General features: G+C 44.5%; 1 protein-coding gene across 7 annotated transcripts in view; it reads right to left on the bottom strand.

Moving 5' to 3' along the window:
- The window catches only part of LOC144696121 (CTP synthase 1), a 116,831-nt gene that overhangs the window by 76,136 nt on the left and 19,110 nt on the right, over positions 1-21,585 (bottom strand). For all 7 annotated transcript variants that reach the window (XM_078567430.1, XM_078567426.1, XM_078567429.1 and 4 more), the window contains exons 7-12: positions 20,089-20,169; positions 15,855-16,006; positions 12,748-12,880; positions 8,372-8,460; positions 7,607-7,701; positions 1,156-1,218 (exon numbers count right to left, since the gene is read on the bottom strand). In XM_078567430.1, coding sequence (XP_078423556.1) covers positions 1,156-1,218; positions 7,607-7,701; positions 8,372-8,460; positions 12,748-12,880; positions 15,855-16,006; positions 20,089-20,169 — 613 coding nt within the window. The remainder of the gene's footprint in view (positions 1-1,155; positions 1,219-7,606; positions 7,702-8,371; positions 8,461-12,747; positions 12,881-15,854; positions 16,007-20,088; positions 20,170-21,585) is intronic.

Here is a 21,585-nt window from a genome sequence, read left to right as displayed (position 1 = left end):
TGTTGTTTTCCCCTTCTTGTGAGTGTTCTGATGAGTGCAAGACGAAAAACTTAGACACGTCTGTTTTCAGCAATACTCAAGTTGCTTTTAGCAAATCTAAACATTCCCATAGGATGCAGTGTTGAATTCCCACTAGACTGGAATAAAGTAGAAATCACTGAACAAACGAGAACTTGCCCTTTATTAGTCTCACTGTGAAAACCCTTGAAAAAGCTACCGCTATTCAATGAGGTATATCCAAGTACATAATTACTGCTGAAAAACCTCTCTGGCCCTGGAAAACTAATTGCGGAAGATCAAATTTCTCCATTATAATAATATATGTTACTTTAAAAAAAAAATTAAGTTTGTTATTATTCCAGCTACTACCTCAATTCCATGTGTATGCCCCGGTCATTAACTACATTTTATGGGGAATAAAGTAAAAGTGAAGGACGATCAATGCATTTTACTTCCAGATTGGCCGTCTGAGAATAGTGAAATGTGATTGGCTGCTTATGACACTTGATGGCAACACTGATGCAGGGCGTCTCGGGATTCTCATGACTTGGTGCCAGATTCAAACTAAAGTTGGGAATGGGGAAATCCACAGCACAGACATCTCTAGATCTCTGTGGGCAACGTTCTTTGAGATTGGCGGCGTCTGCCGGTCACTTTGCCAACGATGAAATCCAAGCCAATATTTCAAATAAAGGGACTGATATCAAAATGATAATGAGTCACAATGTAATACCAATTTATCCTGTAGCACTGCTTACGAATGGGGAATTTAAAAAGTATAAACTGTAATTGAGTGGGCCTCAAAAGTTCCAACCTCTGCTTGTTCATAGATTCAGTTCCAGGCCTGGCTTTAGTTGAAGTCCACCTGTCCCGGTCAAAAATTTAGTCAGAATTTAACTTTTCGCTTCCGAACAGTTACTGCAACTTTCAAACGCTTAGACTTATTTTAGCTGAAATTTTTAAGTTTTAGCATTGAAAGGTAATCATTTTTTTTCTCTGTTGGAGAATGCAATTCGCTTTTCTGACAGGTCCCCACTCGTCATGTGGCAGATACCACAAGGTGGGCCTCTGAAAGTTAATGCAATAACGCTACATTCATACATTGGCATAAACACTAAATATTTCAGGAAATAGATGGGGTATGTTCATCCGTACCTGGCCAGTTAAGCGCATTCCGTGCAAACTCAACAACTGCTAGCTGCATTCCAAGGCACACACCTAAAGTAGACACAGCAAATTAATTACACAGCAAAACAAGGCGGTGAACCGGTAGGCATTTACGAATCAAATGTATAGTAGGGGGAAAATGGTGGTTGAAATCGTGTACTGTGAGGTATTGAAAGGAGATAAAATAAGATGTTACAGCTTGCAATTTACAACCTTTGAGCGAGATCTCAGACTAGATGCCACCCTCCTCCCAGCCCACTCTGCTACACGGTAGTGGATATGTTTAATACACACCCAGCCAGGGGCAGCGCCAGGCTATTTGCAGCTCTAGGTGAACCTTTAGCCTGGCACCCATCCCTCACCCTCCACAATTAACTTTCGAAAATGAATACAATAGAATTGTCCCATTCTCACACAACCGCTAAAACTGTCGCACGATTCCTAGCCTCTGACCTGCTCTTGTAGCCACAGTATTTATATGGCTAGTCCAGTTCAGTTTCTGGTCAATGGTAACCCCCCAGGAGTTGATAGTGGGGGATTCAGCAATGGTAATGCCAATGAATGTCAAGGGGAGATGGTTATATTCTCTTTTGCTGGATATGGTCATTACCTGGCACTTGTGTGGCACGAATGTTACTTGCCACTTGTCAGCCCAAGCCTGGATATTGTCCAGGTCTTACTGCATTTCGGCATGGACTGTTTCAGTATCTGAGTTGTGAATGGTGCTGAACATTGTGCAATCATCAGTGAACATCCTCACTTCTGACCTTATGATGGAAGGAAGGTCATTGATGAAGCAGCTGAAGGTGGTTGGGCCAAGGACACTACCCTGAGGAACTCCTGCAGTGACGTCCTGGACTACGATGACTGACCTCCAACAACCACAACCATCTTTCTTTGTGCTAGGTATGACTCTAATCAGCAGAGAGTTCCTCCCCCCGATTCCCATTGCCTCCAGTTTTGCTAGGGCTCTTTGATGCCACACTCGGTCAAATGCTGCCTTGATGTCAAGGGCAGTCACTCTCACCTCGGGAGGTCAGCTCCTTTGTTCACATTTGGGCTAAGGCTGTAATGACGTCAGGAGCTGAGCGATCCTGGTGGAGCCCAAACGGAGCAGGTTATCCCTAAGCAAGTGCTGCTTGATAGCACTGTTGATGACCCCTTCCATTACTTTACTGATGATGGAGAGTAGACTGATGGAGCGGTAGTTGGCTGGGTTGGATTTGTCCTGCTTTTATTGTACAGGATATACCTGGGCCATTTTCCACATAGCTGGGTAGATGCCTGTGTTGTAACTCTTTCGAGTTATCAACAGTCACAGATTGTAACTCTTTCGAGTACATTCACAGTTCTTGGTTTCCGGGAGTGGGACATGAACCCACAACCTTCTGATTCAAAGGCGAGGGTGCTATGAACTGAACCACAGCTGACACTGTGGTTGTAGCTGTACTGGAATAGCTTCATTAGGTGTGTAGCAAGTTCTAGAGCACAAGTCTTTAGTACTACTGCTGGAATATTGTCAGGGCCCATAGCCTTTGCAGTATTCCAGTGCCTTCAACCATTTCTCGATATCACGCGGAGTGAACAGAATTGGCTGAAGACTGGCACCTGTGATGCTGGGGAGCCCCCAAAGGAGGCAGAGATGGATCATCCACTCGATACATCTGGCTGAAGATTGTTGCAAATGCTTCAACCTCATCTTTTGCACTGATGTGCTGGGCTCCTCCATCATTGATGTGTTAGGAAATGGAAATAGTTTAATTAAGTTATAATTGTAGTTGTGGGTGTTAGGAATGAGTTTTAGCTTTAATGTTTAAGTTTGATTTGTATTTCTGTATCTGTGCGTCAAGAAAGGTCAAATTGGGTTTTAGTTTCACTTTAAAAGGTGCCTGCATTTCTAATGACAGTTTTATGACTCTGTCAAGGAGATTTAATTGAATTAGAGGCAGCTAGTTTGGGTGCTTTGATCTAAGAAGAGAGGTTAGGTTTGAAATGTTAATTAGATAATCATGGGTGAGTTTAGAAACATAGGTGTCAAGGGTACATTTGCATTTTGAAATAATCCAGACTGGATTGTTTTCGAGGGAGGGGTGAAATGTGTCACCTAGCCAGGTGAAGTTTAGAAACAGTGTCTTTATTTTTCCCAAAGATTACTGGGAAAACTTAGTGCTATGGGAGGTTTTATTATCAGGGAGATAAAGTCCAAAGACATAGTGAAACAATGGTATTTACATTCAAAGAGAAAGATATGTATAAAGGAGGAACAAGGTCTGTGTGTAAGGGAAGGGCTTTTTAAGATCTTACAAGGGTGTGAAAAAACCTTCAGCATCTATGCCTCAATCTGCTGTCTTCAAAGGGTTGAAAAAGAAAACTCACTTGGAATTCGATTTGTTCAGGGTATTATGTTTCTTTGCCTGGGTCTTATAAAATCTGTGTGTCTTACTGTTGCCTTAACGAAGTGTAGGTGGGATTTAGATTGATTAGGGGATTTAGAATTATCATAGTAGTAATTTGTAGGATCTATGTATGTATTTAAAGTCATTTCTTCTATTAGTAAATGTTTAGTTCAGTTTTGTAAAAACTTATAAGACTTGGTGGTCTTATCACTTCTGAATTCAGAGCACACATCTCAAAAGTTATACAAATTGCTAAACAAGTTGTGGTAGTTGTTTCAAGTTTCCTTTTGGGATTTGAACAACTCAGCATTTACTATCAGCTGTGCCATAACAACTCTAAGCTCAGTTAAACGAACTTGAGTAGAGAAATTGTACTGTTGCCCAGCAGAGGTCCAGAAAGGCAGGTCTCTCCCACAGACATACACAGAAAAACTAGGAACAGCAGTTCGATTTGGAAGCTGTTTGAGTTCAGTTGGTTTTGAAGACAACTGCCAGGAGAGACTGGAGCAAAGGTGACAGATAGCCAAGCCCAAGCTAAAGAAACTACCCTAACATCCAGGGGAGCGGAGCAGGAGAAAGTGCCAAGCAGATATTCTAGTCAAAGGAAGGACAAGAACCTGGAAAAGGTCCTGTTAAGTGAAGTTAAGGGTGAAGGGCAGAGACAAAGGCTCCAAGCTTTAAATTTAATGAGACAAAAGCTGCAGAAAGCAGATTTAAAGTGAGAAGAGCTTGCAGGAGGCAAGAGGGTCCAAAGAGACAACCAAAGCTCTGTAGCTCTTTGCTATGGGCATGTGTACCAACAGTACCAACTATCACGGCTGTTGATAGCTGAGTCGGTGAGAGAGAGTGCATGGAAGACAACTTGTGGTGACCCAAAGAAGTGGAACATCAGAAAGAGAGTTCGAAACCCTGGAGGTGAATCCTTGCGGAAGGCATCTGAGTGAAGGCGTCAGTTTGGGAGAAGATTCCAAGGCGAGTTCTTGGAGAGTAGAGATTGGAAATGCTCGTGTGAAAGATGGAGTTTGGTGAGACTAGTTGGTTCATAGTGTGACAAGCATCTGGGGAAAGGGGAAGTGTTGTTGGGGAGAGATTCATAGCATCTGATTGAGGTGGCATCTGTCGTTTGGTTTCAGAGTGTGGTGTGCCTAACCACAGGTTTACGCGGACTGTACAGAATATGAACATTAGAATATAAAATAGCTTTTGTTATCCTTACAAATCTGTGTGTATCTGTAAAGGTATAGTTGTGTAGTTGTGGGTGAAGGAGTATTGTAATATAATTCATCTTTTCTTGTATAATAAATATTTTATACTTATGTTAAAAGTTCATTAGCTGACTCTGGTGATTCTGTTCAGTAGCCCCTCTCCAAGTATCTAAACAAACAAAAAGTTAGCGTCTATCAAGCCGGGTTCCACCTTGGGGTCGGACTTATCCAGTGGTAACCTCAGCTGGGGGTCATAACAGATGATGGGGATATTTGTGGAGCCTCTTCCTCCCATGAGTTGTTTAATTGTCCATCACCATTCACGGCTGGATGTGGCAGGACCACAGAGCTCAGATCTATTTGTTGGTTGTAAAATTGCTCAGCTCTGTCTCGTATGATCAGAATCCCCTCCAACTGGGAAATCTACGGAATAAAAAATCCAGACCCAAGGATGGTTTGACCTCATGTTTGGGACTACAATGTACAAAAGCCAAGCTGCAGCCAATAGCACAGGGCTGGAGGCTATTTGGCCCATCGAGTCTGCACTTGGCTCTCTGAAGGAGCATTCTACCTACTTCCACTCCCCTGCCTTATCCCCATAACCTTGCACATTCTCTCTTTTCAGATAGCAATCCAATTCCCTTTTGAATACCTTGACCCAACCTGCCTCCACCACCCTCTCAAGAAGTTTGTTCCAGACTCCAACCACCCTCTGGCTGAAAAAATTTTTCCTCACATCACATTTACTCCTTTTCCCACTTATTTTGAACCTGTGCCCTCTAGTTCTTGATGCTCTCTTGAATGGGAACAGTTTCTCACTATTTACCCTGTCCATGCCCCTCAGGATCTTGAATACCTCCATCAAGTCCCCTCTCAGCCTTCTTTTCTCCAAGGAAAACAGTCCCAACCTCTCCAATCTATCCTCATAGCTACAGCTCTTCATTCCGGGAATCATTCTCGTGCATTTCCTCTCTCCAATGTCCTCACATCCTTCCTCCAGTATGGCGCCCAGAACTGGACGCAGTACTCCAGATGAGGCCTAACAATGGCCTTAAGTTTTCCCTGGATTTGGTCTGACTAGAGGAAGCTGATGCTCACTAACATTCTCACCGTTCCTTATCCCAGTCTCACTGACACTGGCAGTCTGTCAGGAAACCTCTGCTTTTCCATTTCCCTGGCCGCTCCACCTTTTCTTAATTCTCAGATCTGGATCTCCAAAGGCTGTTCCTTGGCTTTTGAGCTCAGTGAGCCGCCTGGCCTGCAGGGTAGAGCAGTGCGGCGTCCTGCCATTGCAGTCACTCTGAGTGAAAGGCGGCTGATGAAGGGGCTGAGGGGCGGGTTGGCTGTGAGCAGCTGGGAGCCAGAGTCAAAACCAACGACGCAGCAGCTTTTTAAAAAGGGGCGACGGGGGGAAATGGGTCCACGGCGTTTGTGGGAAAAGGGGGAAACGTTGGCAGTTGGTGACGGAGTGAAGAAGGCAGCTGAGAAAAGGCTGATGGGTGGCTGCGGGCAGCTGGGTCAAAGGTATCAAGAGGAACAAGTGCAACAAAGCACGAGTAGTGGCGGGAGAGCCAGAGAATGGGTCACGGGATTGCAGAAGGAAGAAAGCGAGTGGACACGGTGGTAAACAGTCAGGAGGCTGCAAGGCACTGGGCAGAGGGGGTGGTTTTGGTGTGGTGCAGGGCCGGGAAAGGGCTGCTCGCTAATTGCCTGCTTGAAAATTCCAGAGGGTGAGGGAGGGCACTGGGACTGAGAAACCCAGTTCAACTGAGCCTCCTGCCTCTGGGGCCTGGGCACTCGAGTCATGGAACTAAGTTGCTCATAAACATAATGTTTCAGAATCCATTTCAGACACAGCCGCTTTGGCACGGGTGCTGTGGCTGCCACCTCAAACCTTGCTGCCCAAGACGACCGCCTAGTCAGCTCTGAAGAAGAGTCAGAACGGACTCGAAATGTTAACTCTGTTTCTCTCTCCACAGATGCTGCCGGACCTGCTGCGTTTTTCCAGCATTTTCTGTTTTGGTTTCGCCGAGTTTGCTTAGCGGCTGCTCTAGCCGTGTACCCAGCTTTAATTGTGTTAACTCCGCTCTTTTTGTGCGGTTGATATGCTGCCACTTTTATTGAAAATGATTCAAAACTTTTAACTCGCAACAACGTGTGAACTAATTGGAATGATCTCAATATTTAGTAATATCGGAGATCCTGCGGCTCTAAAGTAATCATTCTAAAATGATCTGAGATTGAACAACTAACTGCAGCAACAATGGATAATGAAACCACAACACTCCTGTAAAACAACTGATGCTTTTAGCTCAGTGCTGCATTTGTTTGCCTTAAGAATGTGAATATTTTGATTTAAAGATCCGACACACTCTGGAGAGATCAGGGAGTTAGCAATCCGCTCAATTCCAAGCTATTACAATTAATGGGAGTGCCGGATCACAGAATCACCCAAGTATTTTTGTTGCTGTTAGGCTGTAATAAGAGTTATAAGAATACTAGGTATACTGAATAATTCAACAACTGCTTGAACTTAATGGGCCTTTAATGGAGGAAAACACCCCAAGGTGTTCCACAAGAGTCTTTTATCAAACAAACTGACACTGAGGCACAGAAGGGAACATTAAGGAAGATGACCAAAAGCTTTGTCAAAGGAGTGGGTTTGAAGGAGTGTCCTGGAGGAGGAAAGAGAGGTAGAGGTAGAGAGGCGGAGAGAGGTTTCGGGAAGGGATTCCAGAACTTGGGGGCCCAAACAGCTGCCAGAGGAGACATGGGAAATCAGACAGAATCTCAAAACAAGCATGTACTTAAACTAATGAGTTGGATTAAACCTCTTACCCAAAAAAGGTTTCTTCTGTCTTCTGGCCCAAGCAATAGCGAGAATCTTTCCCTCTGTACCTCGAAAACCGAAACCACCAGGAACCAAAACTCCGCTATAAGAAACCATGAACACTGAATGGCCACAGCAACCAAGGTGCATGCAAATACAGCAATTCTTTACTCGTTATACTGGGGTCTTTCAAAGCCCCGGGGACTTTTTTTAAAGTTGACACTTGGTTTCAAATGTATCACTTAATAGGGAGAGACAAAATGATTTCTCCCATTGCTTCCCTTCCCGTTTTGTGACCTGTCTTGGCCTACATTACACGTCATCTAGTTCTGACCCATTGAGTTTTCAAAGCACAATGTCTTCCTGGGTTAACATATTTAGATGTTTACTAGAAGAAAGATTATTCTCGAAACTCAGATTTTACCCTGAATACTTAAGTGCTTTAAATTTCTACTGAAGGGGCAGCTGACGAGTCCAAGGTTTGCAATATGACAACGGCAACAACTTTTCAGACACTCCCCGTCGCTGCGCCAATTTCCCACGTGCAGCTAATTTACAAGGAGCATCCCAAGGGAATAGAAGGTGAAATGGTGGAGCTAGGCAAGGTCGATACCTTGTGTAGCCTTAAGGTTGACACTTTTGTTCCTGTAGGTTGAAACAGCTAGTGTGCATTTGTTCATCTGATCAGAAGGATACATGAAGAGCATTTTACTGAGGTATTTGTGTTGTACTGATGGACAAGTCATGCCAGAGAGAAAATTTTAAGTGCTTACTTGGCACTACATAGGTTCTGCCAAGCTTCATGGTACTTGACTGGATCCTCCTGTTGTCTAGAAGGCTCCAAATCTGCGGAGTCGATGTACTGTGAAGAAAGATGATATACTTTTACTCACTTTAGAATCTTACACGCTACACTAATACTAGCAGACTGCTCAATGTCAACATCCTGGGGGTTATCATTGACCAGAAACTGAACTGTACTAACCACATAAATACTGTGGCTACAAGAGCAGGTCAGAGGCTGCGGCGATAACTCAGCTCCTGACTCCCCAAAGCTTGTCCACTATCTACAAGGCACAAGTCAGGAGCGTGTTGAAATACTCCCCACTTGCCTGGATGACTGCAGCTCCCACAACACTCAAGAAGCTTGACACCATCCAGGACAAAGCAGCCCGCTTGATTGGCACCACATTCACAAACATTCACTCTCTCCACCACCGACGCACAGTAGCAGCTGTGTGTACCATCTACAAGATGCACTGCAGGAATTCACCAAGCCTCCTTAGACAGCACCTTCCAAACCCACGACCGCTACCATCTAGAAGGACAAGGGCAGCAGACACATGGGAACACCACCACCTGGAAGTTCCCCTCCAAGTCACTCACCATCCTGACTTGGAAATATATCGCCGTTCCTTCACTGTCACTGGGTCAAAATCCTGGAACTCCCTCCCTAACAGCACTGTGGATGTACCTACACCACATGGACTGCAGTGGTTCAAGAAGGCAGCTCACCACCACCTTCTCAAGGGAAACTAGGGATGGGCAATAATAAATGCTGGCCCAGCCAATGATCCCATGATTGGATTTTTTTTAAAATCAGCATTAAAAATCAGTGGCACAACTGTTTTTAAATTAACCTCTGCAGTCCATGTGGGGGTGGGGGAGGTTGGAGGGGGTGGGGGTGAGGGGGCTGGTACCTTCAAAGGGCTCAGGGGGCCTGCAAACAAGGTTCCCCCACCCCTAGCTCGACACCAGCCTGGCACAGCTAAAGCTGCCGGGCATCCCGTAGGGTGTGCCCACCCCCACCGTGGGTAAATAGCGTTGTGGGTGGGGTAAGGCCCTAGGACAGGTGGGTCAACCAATACCTCCCTGTAAGATTTCAGACAGGCCGGGAGTGGGCAGGTAGGCGATGGGGAGGCCACCAGCTGGATTTTATGCCCCCCTACACCCCCATGTCTTTAAACCTGCTGGCAGCAAGTGTCGGATCCAGCCTGTTAATTCTGTCTCCATCTCCACACAGGTTACCGAGATAGACAGGTTCCGGATGGGTAAGGGGATCAAAGGTTACGGGGAGAATGGGGTTGAGAAACTTATCAGCCATGATTGAATGGCAGAGCAGACTCGATGGGCCGAATGACCTAATTTCTGCTCCTATGTCTTATGGTCTTTCAGACGCTGCCAGACTTGCTGCGAATTTCCAGCATTTCCGGTTGTCATTTTAGATTTCCAGCGACTGCTGTACAGTGAGTTCTCCTTTAACATCGACTCACCTGATTAACGACGTTAAAGAGAAAGATAGCGTCAGGTTATCCATTTAATGTTGCCAGTTCCACATGGACATTGTTTGCCACCGACGTCCACTTCTGCGGCCTTCCTGAGCACAAATCTTTTCCCGCAGTGATTCTGCTCTCGCCCTCAGTCCATCTCCCCCTCCCCCACCCACCCACCGCTGCTGCCCTTGACCCCTGGCGCTGCTTCCTGCCCCTCCCCGGCCTGGCCTCCTGTCCTCATTCCCTGGCCTGGCCTCCCTCCCGGTCCTCGTTCCCCAGCCTCGCCCCCTCCCACCCGATCCAGGGTCTGTTCTGCTCCTGGCTGCTGGCTTTGGCCATGCTGACCCCACGCTGAAGTCCTGAGCTCCATCTAGTGGCAGAAGTTGGTCAGTTCAGGAACTTCAGCTGTTACCTGCACTGACCAACTGCTGCAGCTAGATGGAGTCTGGTCAATCTGAAAGTGCTGTACCCTGTTGGTGAATGTATCTTTCTGTTGTATTTCTTTTATATTTAGTGATGTATTTTATTTTGCAAGTTACTTCAGCCAGGAATGCACAGTGCTGCACACGCATGGTACAACATTTCAACTTGTACATTTTTTGCCTGGAAAAAACAATGCCCGAAGGAACCTAAGATAAAAGCAAAAAACTGCGGATGCTGGAAATCTAGAACAAAAACAAAAATACCTGGAAAAACTCAGCGGGTCTGACAGTATCTGTTAACAGCAGTTAACGTTTCGAGTCCGTATGACCCTTCGTCAGAACTAAGACATATAGAAATGAGATGAAATATAAGCTGGTAGAAGGGGGTGGGACAGGTAGAGCTGGGTAGGGGGCTAGTGATAGGCGGAGGCCAAGAAGAGACTGCCAAAGATGTCATAGACAAAAGGACAAAGGGGTGTTGACGGTGGTGATATTATCTAAAGGATGTGCCAATGGGGACATTAAGGGTAAAAGCAGGACGAGCAAGGTACAGATAGCCCTAGTGGGGGTGGGGGGAAGGGATCGAAATGGGCTAAAAGGTGGAGATAAAACAATGGATCGAGATAAATTTAAAAATAGGTGGGAAAAGAAAAATATATTTGTAAAAAAATGATAAATTATTGGAAAAAGGGGGATTGGAAAGGGGGTGGGGATGGAGGGGAGAGTTCATGATCTGAAGTTGTTGAACTCAGTGTTAGTCCGGAAGGCTGTAAAGTGCCTAATCGGAAGATGAGGTGCTATTCCTCCAGTTTGCGTTGAGCTTCACTGGAACATTGCAGCAGGCCAAGGATGGACATGTGGGCAAGAGAGCAGGGTGGAGTGTTAAAATGGCAAGTGACAGGGAGGTCTGGGTCATGCTTGCGGACAGACCGAAGGTGTTCTGCAAAGCGTCTGTGTTCTGTGTTTGGTCTCTCCAATGTAGAGGAAACCGCATTGGGAGCAGCGAATGCAGTAGACTAAATTGAGGGAAGTGCAAGTGAAATGCTGCTTCACTTGAAAGGAGTGTTTGGGCCCTTGGACGGTGAGGAGGGGGGAAGTAAAGGGGCAGGTGTTGCACCTTCTGCAGTTGCATGGGAAGGTGCCATGGGAGGGGGTTGAGGTGTAATGTTGTTGTAATGCCTGCTGCAATGTTCCAGTGAAGCTCAACGCAAACTGGAGGAACAGCACCTCATCTTCCGACTAGGCACTTTACAGCCTTCTGGACTCAATATTGAGTTCAACAATTTCAGATCATGAACTCTCTCCTCCATCCCCACCCCCTTTCCAATCCCCCTTTTCCCAATAATTTATAATTTTTTTACAAATATATTTTTCATTCCCTTCCTATTTTAAAATTTATTTCCATCCATTGTTTTATCTCCACCTTTTAGCCCATTTCGATCCCTTCCCCCCACCCCCACTAGGGCTATCTCCCAATTGCTCGTCCTGCTTTCTACCCTTAATGTCCCCATTAGCACATCATTTAGATAATATCACCGCCGTCAACACCCCTTTGTCCTTTTGCTTTGGTAATCTCTTCTTCGCATCCACCTATCACTGGCCCCTTATCGAGCACCCATCCCCCTCTACCAGCTTATATTTCATCTCATTTCTATATGTCTTAGTTCTGATGAAGTGTCATACGGACTCGAAACGTTAACTGTGTCCCTCTACCCTTGTAATGGTGTTTTTGAAATGGTTTGGAATGTGGTTGAAGATATTTTATGAATAAAGTATATTTTTGCAAAACAAAAAAGTATCCCTCTCCGCAGATGCTTGTCAGACCCGCTGGGTTTTTCCAGGTATTTTTGTTTTTGTTCCTGAAGGAACCGAACTCTTGGCTTTAACATTGATTCCCATGGGAATTTATGATTCACTTAAAATCGTTCCACTTCAAGCCGGGATTTTCAGGAACATAAACGCAACTTTTAAGCGAGGACTTAAGTGTATTTGCTTTTTCTGTATATGGTCCTCCAACTCAGGGGTCATCGTACAACAAATAACCAAAGGCGTACCTCCTCAATGCTGCTGGATTATTGAAACGACTTACATTGTGTCCCCATTTTCAATCCCACACAAGCTGCGTCTGATAGATCAACCGAGATCAAGATTTCCAACCTTCTACTTTGAGACACCTTTACATCCGCCTTTTGCTACTGCAGCATCTGAAATAGCTACGTGATTTAAACTGTGAGGCAGCTCATGCCAAAAATGATGAACCTATTGCTCTCTGAAAACTTTATCTTAAAGCAAGTGCAAAGAGCAGCTAACCATCCAGTAATATAGCGTCTGACAAAATACAATACTATTTTAAAAGTTCGAAGGGCAAAATCCATTTGTCACCCATTGTTAAGAAATACAATGACCACATGTAATTTAAGGAATGCAAAAGGAGTAGAGCGTTACTGGACTCACCTTGACTTCTAGTTTCTGGTTAATAGCCAGAGCAGCGTGTTCCAAAGCCTTGATGACAGAGGCATAGGAGTCGGAGAGTTTGGTGTATTTACCAACCAGTGCAATGGAGCAATTTTCTAATGTGCGGTCATACCTGTTTTTAGTTTTATGCAATTAGAAAGGAAGAAAGTAGAACAGCGGTCACCGAAATGGAAGAGCTGGATACAATGTACAAACTTCACATTTTAATATAAATAAATCAACTAATCAGTGAGTTTCACTATCAGGCTAAAAACAAAAGGAAAGGATTGACATTTATATAGTGCCTTTTGCAACCTCGGGGGACCTTCCCAAAGCGGTTTACAGCCAATTGAGTGCTTTAAAGTATAGTTACTGTTGTAATATTGGGAAATGTAGCAGTGAATTTGCGCACGGCAAGGTCTCTCAGGCTGCAACACCAGATTATTGATTTTAGCTATGTCGCTTGAGGGATAAATATTGGTCAAGAAATGAGGAGAACTCCTCTGCTGTTTTTTTTTGACTCTCCCCAAGAGATCTTTTTTTATGTGAAGCTGAGGGGGTTGGTGGCTTCTCTGAAAGATTCCCTTTTCGACAGTGTGGTTACTCCCACAAGTACTGAACTGGGGGTCAGGGAGTTTGGTACATGTACCACAAGCCAGCCTAGATTTGGAAAACCGGGATCCCAAATTTCCACCTCTTTTTATTCAAATAATGCACACGTTCAAACAAAAAGCCAGTGAGGATAGAACATTACTGAGTCTGCGATGGAGGCAAGTTCATTCACAAGGGCTGCCGGAGAATCCTGGCACGATGCAGGTGACAGGGTAGCGAAGCCAAGTATGATTTACTGCATCGGGTGATTGGAATAACAGCATTACAAATGATCTGGCAGCGGATCGTCAGGGAGTATAATGCACAAATCGACAGCTCTGGTCCTGTCAAACTGGAAAGAAACCAGTCTCAGCTGGAACCGTTTCTGAGGAAATTCCTTCGCTTCAGAACTCACTTCAAAGCTCAGTTATCAATCACATGCTGCATTCCCCCCAACTCCCAGTCAAATGAGCACTTGTAACCAACTAAATACTTCGCCGGAGGAGGGAACTTCTTTCTGATTAGGCACGTTACATCATTCTGGACTCAACACACAAAGTTCAACAAGTTTATTTCCCCCTTTTTGTTTTTAAATTGGCAATTGGTGGGGGTGATTCTGTTTTTCCCACTTAAGACTTCCTCGGAACATATCTGCTGTTTCTTTACTGGTCCCGTTCTCATCTCCTTTTTCTGTGAACCATCACCCCCTCCCCTTATGTCATTTAATTTCTCTTACTTTCTGCCCTATCGCAGATCGCTTTCATTGTTTTCCCCCCACCCTCCCTCCCCTCTTTTTCTCTGCTTTGATGCACCTGCTTAAAAGCAAAGACATCTCTAACTTTCTCTTGTTAACCGCTCTCTAAAAGGGATCTCGGCTGGCTTTGCGTGCGTGTCCTGTGAGAGGCAAATAAACAAGGGTTTCAGTGGATCCTATGGATTTCAGTCTCTGCTTCCATTCGTCAATTGAAGACAGGCTCCTATTGGGACAACACTGGTTTAATTCCTTGCACAACATATACAACCGCGAGTGGCCATTATCTGTACTGACTGCCCCATTGGGGCCCGATAATCTGCTCGGAGAATAGCACTCGGTCAAATTCACACGCAGGACCTGAGAGATTTCTTTTGATATGAGACTACTTCTCAGGCTCCGCTTACACTTACAAGTCATTGCAACAAGACAGAACTCCCCAAACGGTCACATAAATATCAAAGGAGTGCATTCTAAACGGGAAAAGGAATTTTGGAAAAATTGGTTGTGGTGAACTCAGGGAAGAATTTAGTCTACCCCTGAAAGTACCAGATTTCCATCGATTTAACTTTGTTATTTATAGCTTAACCCAAGTATTTGGTCTGTTAGTATTGTGCTGTTTTGCCAATTGAATAGATCAGTGGGCAAGTTGTTCTATAATCCTACGGCTCCATCATTACCACCCCCATCCCAGTGAGCATACGGGCAAGATTAAGTTTCAATTCACAACTAAGTTTGCTTATTGAGTCTTCCTTTTGCAGTGAGCAGAAATAAACGGGAACACAGTAACCCCAGGAGGCCATTCAGCCCTTTGAGTGTGTTCTGCCATTCAATTATATCATGGCTGATCTGTGACTTAACTCCGTATACCCACCTTCGTCCCATATCCCTTCACGTCTTTGATAACCAATCACAGTTTAAAATTCTCAATCTAGCATCAATTGCCCTTTGAGAAAGAGAGGCCCAAACTTTTACTTCCCTTTGCCTGGAGAAGTGTTTCCTAGTTTAATTCTTGAAAGGCCTTTAACCTTTTGACTATGTCCCCCTATTCCGAGACTCCCCAATAGATTCTCTCTCTCTCTCTACCCTTAATATCTTGAAAACTTTGATCAAATCATCCCAACCTTTTAAATTCCATGCAGCACAACCCTAGTTTATTTAATCTATTCTTGTAGCCTAACTCTCGGAGTCTGGAGACCATTCTGGTAAACTGATGCTGCCCCGATTCCAAGGCCGATAGGTCCTGCCTAAGTTGTGGTATGTTTAGTGGCCTAAACTGTAACTATTCAGAATCCAGGTCTCCACCAGCATCAACCCTCAGATAGACAAAACACAAGAAATATGATGAAAAGATCAAAAGGTACTAATAGCGAGATTAGGCCATCAAGTATCAAATATTAAAAAGCACTCATTGTGTCCCTAACCAACAAAAATAGCTTTTCCATGAAACCTTAAAAACCACTAGTTATTGTATTAATTACATTGAGTTCCCTTTGCAGGTGACTTACAGGTTAAATTTCTTTTCTTGAATTCTGCTAATCTTATATATGATTAAAAGGCAAATTAATTTAGCCTTGGACATGTCAAAGTATTGTAAACATATCAAAAGGTGAAAGTTTACACAATCAACCCCTGGATTCCTGCACCTAACACACAAACTGAGAAATGATCATTTATTATCCTGAGGAAATTAGGCCTGTGACTGTCTAAAATGAAAGCATCCTTTGACAGTAAGTGGTTAGACGGAGAGAGAGTGTTACCATACCTATCTGCCATCTCTTTCCACTTGTTTAGTAGTCTTCTAGGCTTAGCTTCAAATTGGAGGTTCAGCCGGTCCTTAAAATACCCCACCACACCTTCAGCTTCAAGTAACAAGGGGACTCGGTAGAGGGAACAAACATCATACACACAAATGACCTGAAATCAAACAGAGCTGTTTGAGGTAATTAAAGAGAAACGCCACTGTAAGTAAATAACATGAACATGTATCCCTAATTATTCTAGGAAATGGCTAACCACAGGAAGAGTTGGAAAAGTAACGTTAGAAAGTCACAGGCAGGAGAAGCAGCCCCAGCAGCTTTACGTAAACGTTTCGAAACAGCCTTTTCAAAAAATTATGGAAGGAGAATTTGTTTTGCAATCTATGTTAATCTTCAGATTGATTATATTGAGAAAATTAAAGAACTTTTCAGGCACAATGTCTTGATAGATTTTTCTACAATTTGTTCTGCCCTTCATTAGATTCCCCTTCCTCTGAACTGCCGCACAGGCTCTGCCAGTATTGTTTTAAAATCACCAACTAGGAGGTACATGATCTGAAGGATGGTGTCAGAAATGTGTGGGTATACATATCAGAGCAGGACTGACGGGCGAGGGCTCTTTTCTCTTGAAAACATGCCTGAGGGATGACCTAATAAAGTTCTTTAAAATGGTGAAAGGTTTTGATAGAGTGGATAAAGAGAGAATGTTTCCTCTTGTGAGGAACAGCAGAACTCGAAACCATCGATATAAGATAGTCACCAAGAATTTTTAAAAATTCATTCACGGGATGTGGGCGTCGCTGGCTAGGCCAGCGTTTATTGCCCATCCCTAACTGCCCTCGGGAAGGTGGTGGTGAGCTGCCTTCTTGAACCGCTGCAGTCCATGTTGTGTAAATACACCTACAGTGCTGTTAGGGAGTGAATTCTAGGATTTTGACCCAGCGACAGTGAAGGAACGGCAATATATTTCCAAGTCAGGATGATAAGTGGCTTGGAGGGGAACTTCTAGTTGGCGGTGTTCCCATGTGTCTTTTGCCCTTGTCCTTCTAGATTGTGGCAGTTGTGGGTTTGGAAGGTGCTGCCGAAGGAGCCTTGGTGAGTTCCTGCAGTGTATCTTGTAGGTGGTACACACTGCTGCTACTGTGCGTCAGTGGTGGAGGGAGAGAATGTTTGTGGATGTGGTGCCAATCAAACGGGCTGCTCTGTCCTGGATGGCGTCAAGCTTCTTGAATGTTCTGGGAGCTGCACTCATCCAGGCAAGTGGAGAGTGTTCCATCACACTCCTGACTTGTGCCTTGTAGATAGTGGACAGGCTCTTGTAGCCATAGTAGTTATATGGCTAGTCCTTTTCAGCTTCTGGTCAATGGTAACCCCCCAGGATGTTGATCCAATAGGAAATTCAGAATAAGCCCCTTTACTCAGAGAGTGACGAGAATGTAGAATTTGTTACCACTGGGAGAGCTGAAGCGAACAGTCTAGATGCATTGAAGAAGAAGCTGGACAAGCAAATGAGGAGTAAGGGAATAGGTGGTTACACTGGTAAATTTAGAAGACAAAAGATGGGAGGAGGCTCGAGTGGAACATAAATGTTGACGTGGATGTGTTGGGCCAAATGGCCAGTTTTTGTGCTGTACATCCTTCGTAATCCTGTGTAAAGGCAACTCAGGTGAGTCACAAATAAAAGCAAAATACGGCGGATGCTGGAACTCTGAAACAAAAGCAGAAAAGGCTGGAAAAACACAGCAGGTCTGGCAGCATCTGTGGAGAGAGAAACCGAGTTAACGTTTCGAGTCCAGTGTGACTCTTCTTCAGAGCGGGTTGAATCATTGTTTGATTTCTCTCCTGGTGGGTCCTCACACGGCTGCTGCTCCAACCACAGTTAAGCTTGAAAGAAACTTTATACACTATGAAGTTAGGCATTCCATCACTAGTTAAATGTGCCCATTAATCAGTGGCACCTCTCCTTCTTGATAGAGCAACTGAGCACCAATATTTTAAAAATAAATAAAAACCAAAACAAAAATTTTAACAAGTGCTCACGCATCTTGATGGTGTCCTTTTACTCTGTGTAAAGTGTTCTGGAATTTTCCTACTTTAAAAATGCCAAATATATAATGGGCAGAATTTTGCCGTCGGTGAGCAGGGGGCGGGCCCCACTCGCCGATGTGTAAGATGATGCGGGATGATGTTGGGCGGAACCCCCGACGTCACCCCGCCCCATTTAAATTTTCAGGAAGTCGGGGGCACAGCAAAATCAGCTGCGGGTCCGCCGACCTGTCAATGGCCAATTGAGGCCATTGACAGGATCAATTAACCAATTAAAAGGACCTGGCCGTCCAACCTTAAGGTTGATGGACAGGCCAGGAGCCCCGGCAACAAATAGAGAAAACATGAAACCTCATCCAGCGGCGGGATGAGGTTTCATGTGGAGTTTTGAAAATTATAATAAAGTTGTTCTGTAAATTATGAACATATCCCAACTCATGTGACATTGTCACATGAGGGGGACATGTAAGGGATTTTTCTTTCTATTTTTAATATTTTTCAAAGTCCAGGCGATCTCCCTGAGGCTGCACTTAGCCTCAGGGAGATGTGCGCTCTTTCGTGCGCATGCGTGAAAGAGCGCACTCTCGCTTTTGGGGATTCCCCCCCCACCTGTACAGGGAGCGCATAGCACTTCCCGCTGGACGTCACGCTGAGACGGGCCTTAATTGGCCCGCCCACGTAAAATGGCGGCGGGGCCCGCTTCTCCGGCGGGGATCAGCTCCCCGCCCGCCGGAGATTGGGTCGGGCCCGCCCGCCCGACAGGCAGAAAATTCTGCCCAATGTGTATATATATATAGCTCCTTTACTGTAGCAAAAACTTCCCAAGGCACTTCACAGGAACACTATCAAACTAAACATATACACATGTTGCTATGGTTACTGACTTTCAGATGACTTTTGAACTGCCCTCTTTCTAGTTTGACTTTTCTGTAGTATCGTCAGGTTTAAACAATGGTTACTTGACATTCATTTGTCTAATGGTGAATAACAGTAACAATGCTGCTCGCCCAATGTAAACATCAGTGTCCTTCTACAGGCTGCCATAATAAGTACAACACTGGCTCTATAAGCAAAACGCACAGCCTGCTATAAAGAAAAAAAGATGCTGGGATTCTCACTTCCACACACTGAAAACCCTATAGGGGCAGTAGCACAGTGTTAATGTTACTGGATTAATAATCCAGAGGCCTGGATAAATAGAACCATAGAACACTACAGCACAGAAAACAGGCCATTCGGCCCTTCTAGTCTGTGTCGAATACTCCAAGACATGAGCTCAAATTCCCCCACAGGAGGGATTTAAATTCAATTAATTGACAATTGTGGGATAAAATGGCAGCCACATTAATAAAGATCATGAAACGGCCTGAATTTTTATAAAAACCCATCTGATTCACTAATGCCCTTCATGCCAGGAAATCTGCCGTCCTTACCCGGTCTGGCCTACATGCGACTCCAGATCCACAGCGATGTGGTTAACTCTCAACTACCCTCTGAAATGGCCCAGTGAGCCACTCAGTTCTAGGTGGCTCACCGCTACTACCTGCTCAAGGGCAGTTAGGGATGGGCAATTACTGCTGGCCTTGCCAGTGACCTTCACATCCCAAGAACTAATTAAAAAGAGGCTGCACTGGCAGTTTAGAGTGTTGAATCGCTAAAGAGCTTTGGCACTCGTGACAGAGAAGCATGAGTCAATTCTCTGGGCCTAGATGGTGTTGAGCATAAACACAATCTCAATGCTTTATCTCCCAATAGGACACATCCTACTGTACTACAGCATCTTGCTTATAATACCCACTGTTACTGCCTGCATCCAGGGAGAAAGGAGAATGCAAGAAGTTGATTGTTGAGGTATTAAGGTTTAATGAACAAGCCTCAAAAAGTGACATCATTCTGAATAGTACGATTACTGTAGCACAGTCATTAAACTGTTGGGAGATGCTCAGGAAGTTAGGCAACATCCAGGGAGAGGAAAACAAGAATTAATGTTTCAGGCTGATGAGTTTAGCACCAGGAAAACGGTCATCAGCCTGAAACGTTAACTCTGCCCCTCTCTCTCCACAGATGCTGCCTGACATGCTGAGTAGCTCCATCATTTTCTGTCTTTATTTCAGATTTTCAGAATTCGCAGCTTTTGATGTTTCTCCACCCTCCCCTCGCCAACAATTAAACAATGCCCGCTTTTAATTTTACCTGTTCAGGTTCTACATGGCAGAACATAGAGATCTTTTCTTTTACAGACTTCTCCATGGGAGTTGTACACCGGCAGACAATCTACAGAGACAGTTAAAGGCAACAGTAGAAACTCAGTTTATTAAAAGGGCAGATACACCTTGAACAAAGTATCTTACAAAAGAGAATTAGTGCTGTTATCACTGATGTATCTGCGTGGTGGGATAGGGGTTTGCAAGTCACCAGGGGGTATTTATTCTTCTGGTGTTGATGCTGATTAGCTGTTGAAATACAGTAAAGGTCATTTGAACTTCTATTGGTAGAGAGTACTTTACTATGGGAAGGTCCCATGCAGGGCAGGTTGCTTGATGCTATCACTATATAATCAGAAATAAGACCATAAGACCATAGGAGCAGAAATTAGGCCATTCGGCCCATCGAGTCTGCTCCACCATTCAATCATGGCTGATAAGTTTCTCAACCCCATTCTCCTGCCTTCTCCCCGTAACCTTTGATCCCCTTACCAATCAAGAACCTATCTATCTCGATCTTAAATACACTCAATGACCTGGCCTCCACAGCCTTCTGTGGCAATGAACTCCATAGATTCACCACTCTCTGGCTAAAGAAGTTTCTCCCTCATCTCTGTTCTAAAAGGTCTTCCCTTTACTCTGAGGCTGTGCCCTCGGGTCCTAGTCTTTCCTACTAATGGAAACATCTTCCCCACGTCCACTCTATCCAGGCCTTTCAGTATTCTGTAAGTTTCAATCAGATGTGGGCCATCTCCAGCACAATCATCCTTCAACTTAAGCACAAAAAAAATGCAAACATGTAAAAGCAGCAAAATGGAACAAATCAAACCTAGGACAGTTTGGTATTTTGGATGAACGAATTATGTAACTTACACAGTAACACGTTACTTCAGAAGTAATATTTTCTAAATCACTGTGATTCTGAGGTTATTTCTCTATGCATATCATGAACAGAAAAGTTTTAACTCCCACACAACCCGCGGACTGAATCCTATTGCTACAAATTTAACATCAGCAGCCCAGGGTAATAAAAAAAAATGTAATTTTGTTGTGGTAATTTCTTGGGACGGTGACAGGTTTCATCCATAAAACTGGCAACGGTCAAAGGAATCATAGTGATGAATAAAGACAAGTCACATTTTGTATGGAAGTTTATTTGCTTTACTGCACTTTTTCCTGCTTCACTTCTTTGCATATCTCTTTCCCTTCGACTACTGCCTCTCACCTCCCTCACTTATTTTTGTTTTATTCTTTCGCGGGATGTGGGCTTCGCTGGCTGGGCCAGCATTTATTGCCCATCCCAAATTGCCCTTGAGAAGGTGGTGGTGAGCTGCCTTCTTGAACCGCTGCAGTCCATGTGGTGTAGGTACACCCACAGTGCTGTTAGGGAGGGAGTGCCAGGATTTTGACCCAGTGACGGTGAAGGAACGGGGATATATTTCCAAGTCAAGATGGTGAGCGGCTTGGAGGGGACAGTCGAGGTGGT

Source organism: Cetorhinus maximus, chromosome 21, assembly GCF_964194155.1.
Source record: "Cetorhinus maximus chromosome 21, sCetMax3.hap1.1, whole genome shotgun sequence".
Taxonomy (NCBI): Eukaryota; Metazoa; Chordata; class Chondrichthyes; order Lamniformes; family Cetorhinidae; genus Cetorhinus; species Cetorhinus maximus.
This window is presented reverse-complemented; position numbering and strand designations above follow the sequence as displayed.